The sequence below is a fragment of the Perkinsus marinus genome (assembly GCF_000006405.1).
Source record: "Perkinsus marinus ATCC 50983 genomic scaffold scf_1104296958686, whole genome shotgun sequence".
Classification (NCBI taxonomy): domain Eukaryota; phylum Perkinsozoa; order Perkinsida; family Perkinsidae; genus Perkinsus; species Perkinsus marinus.
In genome coordinates, this window is record NW_003206671.1 from 55,228 (window position 1) to 58,141 (window position 2,914).

Consider the following 2,914-nt stretch of genomic DNA (forward strand, 5'->3'; position numbering starts at 1 on the left):
TAACTCTAGGTATGCTCGATTGGGGTGGAGAAAATATCGAACAATCTCTGCGTGTATGGATGTGTGGCGGGAAGATACTTGTTGACCGTCAAGCCAAGATAGGTCACATTTTCCAGAGGCCGGCGCCTAAAAATAAAGTTCGAAGTGGACAGGTGCCACAATTGGTCAGATGAATTGGTCACCGTATCAGGTCTGATACTCAGGTCCAGCGTAATCATGCTCGCGCCGCGTTGTTGTATCTCGACGAAAAGCTGAGCTGGTTCCTGGACAACCACGCCGCTGCTAAAAGCGAAATATCGAAGCATCAGTTGGGGCCTCATATCGGCGATAGATTGGCGGTGAGTGTATTGTGTTGGTCAGGTTGTCAATCCCAACTCAGTAAGTGGTGAATCACTAGGCATCATCATCAGGTCCGGCATAGCCTGCAGTGCAAGTCGTTCGACGAGGGCTTCATGGAGCGCTTCTGGTCCGTGTTCGAGAACCAGGCATTGCTGCTCGATAAAGTGCATCTTATCAAGCATAAGAGAAGTCGTCTGTGCCTGGCTCTGGTATTAATCGCAGCATCTCATTTCCTATGGGGTACTTCACTTCATCTCTCGCCAAAACTTATTCTTTCACTGGACGGCTGGTGGCGGAACTTGCCACTTTCAATACACGCTCGGGTTTAGAGATCTGTTATTGTTGATTTGCTGTTAGATTCGTACTACCAAAGACATGCACGTCAAGGATGTCAACGCTCAGGCTGAGTTACGATTGAAACCTTGCGATCCTCGTGACAGTGGAATGCTGTGGATGCGCGTGAGATCTCCGCCTAAGTAGGGACGGTGAGTTTATTCATAGGGCTACTCGGGAACAAGAGTGGTTAACAAACGCTTCAACAAATGCATTGATCGAGGGAATAAGCCATTCGGTCGAGCTCAAGTCATTGCCTTCGCATGTGATCGTCATAACACCAACGTCAATCAGCGATGGTATTGGGATAATGGCCGCTTGTACAGGTGAGCCGGCTGGGCACGTAGCGAATTCGTTGTATTACGAGTATACTGTGTTTCTTCTCGCTCGTGCGATAAGAAGAAGCAACCCTCAGTATCGCAGTGTTATTGATGTCGGACATTCCGTACGCGCTCTCCGATCAGCCCAAATCGTGGTGTGAGCTCTTTCCGTGCACCTCCCGCTGGTATGGATGAGGACAGCAAAGGGACATTATGTATATCGGGGCCAGCAGCTGACGGAAAGCAGCTGGAAGTGTCGCCACAAGATCAGACCGATCCGAAGAGTGAGTCTGATATTGATATCGTTGCCCTGATATCAGTTCTGTCGTACGTATTATTTGCAACACTGTGACGCATAACATGTAAACCCCAGCCTGATCCATTCTTGCTTGGGAGAGTCCGATGCTCTCTCTGTGTGCTCGATTGATTGCGTCCTTAAGAGCACCGCTGTAATACTGTGCTCAGATGACCTCCTCATAGCCGCGAACAAATACCCAAAAGTGTTTATGATTCCGTGTCAATCGAGATCAACGTCCGGGCAGCATGGATATCTGCCAGATCTACTCGAGTTTGAGGCTGTCTTTTTGCACAGCTGATATCTTGCTGTTCCTTCGCATGGCTATGATTACTTGGTTGCGTTATCAGTGTGATCTGAATTGTTTTACATAGTCGTTATTGTATTTTGGGGTTACACGATACAGCTTGTCCTCTGAGATTACCTTGTTCTTAACCCGACCTAGAAACGAGAGTGAAAGGAAGTATATAGAACTCTAATCTTTTGGCATCGCTAACGTTTGTTCAGCCGTTCTAGTACATATTTTTCGATATAGCAAAGATCTTCTCCGAATCACAAGTGGGGCACCGTGGTACTCAATCAGATGAAAATCATTAGTCTACTGATTTCTCACGCTGCCCACCCATTTGTACTCATTTTCCTACGCCTGTTACCTTTCTGTAAAGCACAGGGTCTAGAATTATAGCGCTTATTGTTTCGAACTCAGAACTCAAGCCCAGCACAGGCTAGTTGCCTTGGCAATACGATCACCGTCTAGAATAGCAAGCTGACTAGGCTTCTACCCGGTGAGAGAGTATCAACAAGAGTGAAATAAATGACCCAACAAAAAAGTCATGACTGTTTCCTGAATATTCTACACGAAGCTGTGGAGGAAACAGCCAAATCCGGATCTAGACGTGATCAGCTAATACTCGAACATGTCAGGGGCGATCCCGATGAGCTCCTCAAGAGTCTCAGCGTCACCGATATGTATACAAAGCTCAGCTATCTCCCTAGCAGCATCTGGGGTGATGACCGAGTCTTGGCTGTAAGACTTAGAGGCATACAACCTCCGCCTCAAGAACTGAGCTCCTGTGATGACCTGAAGTATGATGATAGAGATCTCGCGCCCAAACTCTACTGCGCTAGCCCTCATACTTTGCCCCGTATCCTTGCTTCCAGAAAATCGATATATTTAGCTGCATTGGAGGCAGCCTTTGGAACGCCATTTGGACGACCGACCGAGCCGCAACACGGTGCACCGGCATAACCCTTGGACAGTTCGCTACGGCATACGTCCAGTAATCCTCCAGGAGAGCACCTGACGACGGTCGCAGCTACTCTTATGATACTCTATTCTCGAGACAACTTGTTTCAGACGAGAGCAAACGTTGCCGAAAAACCCAGTAATCGATGTAACAGTGCAATCGTGGGAAATCGGAGCAGTGAACTGAGTTTATAGCGGTCCGGGTGGTGGGATGCCACAACGTCTGTACCAGATTTCCTCCATAGTGCGCTCCTGGATAGCCCCTCTATCATTCCACCAAAACTTCACTCTCCGAACAGCATCATTTCTATGTGCTCGACGCATGTTCTCCAGTAACAATGAAATCGGAATCAACTCCGAAACCTAATAGAGCAGATAATC

The 2,914-nt window shown here is 47.8% G+C and overlaps 3 protein-coding genes across 3 annotated transcripts; 1 reads left to right on the forward strand and 2 right to left on the reverse strand.

The window, feature by feature from the left end:
• On the forward strand, positions 1-1,002 carry Pmar_PMAR028145 (n-acetylgalactosaminyltransferase, putative; the record flags this gene model as incomplete). Its single annotated transcript, XM_002774098.1, has 5 exons — positions 1-152; positions 204-338; positions 411-548; positions 697-798; positions 841-1,002. Coding segments are annotated over 5 exons (689 nt in total), but the record flags the coding sequence as incomplete, so codon positions are not given.
• Positions 1,003-2,191: 1,189 nt separating this feature from the next.
• On the reverse strand, positions 2,192-2,422 carry Pmar_PMAR028146 (hypothetical protein; the record flags this gene model as incomplete). Its single annotated transcript, XM_002774099.1, has 1 exon — positions 2,192-2,422. The coding sequence occupies one exon, from the start codon at positions 2,420-2,422 to the stop codon at positions 2,192-2,194; it is 231 nt and encodes a 76-aa protein (XP_002774145.1).
• A 2-nt stretch (positions 2,423-2,424) lies between these two features.
• Positions 2,425-2,587, reverse strand: Pmar_PMAR028147 (hypothetical protein; the record flags this gene model as incomplete). The annotated part of the gene is made up of 1 exon (XM_002774100.1): positions 2,425-2,587. A coding segment is annotated over one exon (163 nt), but the record flags the coding sequence as incomplete, so codon positions are not given.
• Positions 2,588-2,914: the final 327 nt, after the last annotated feature.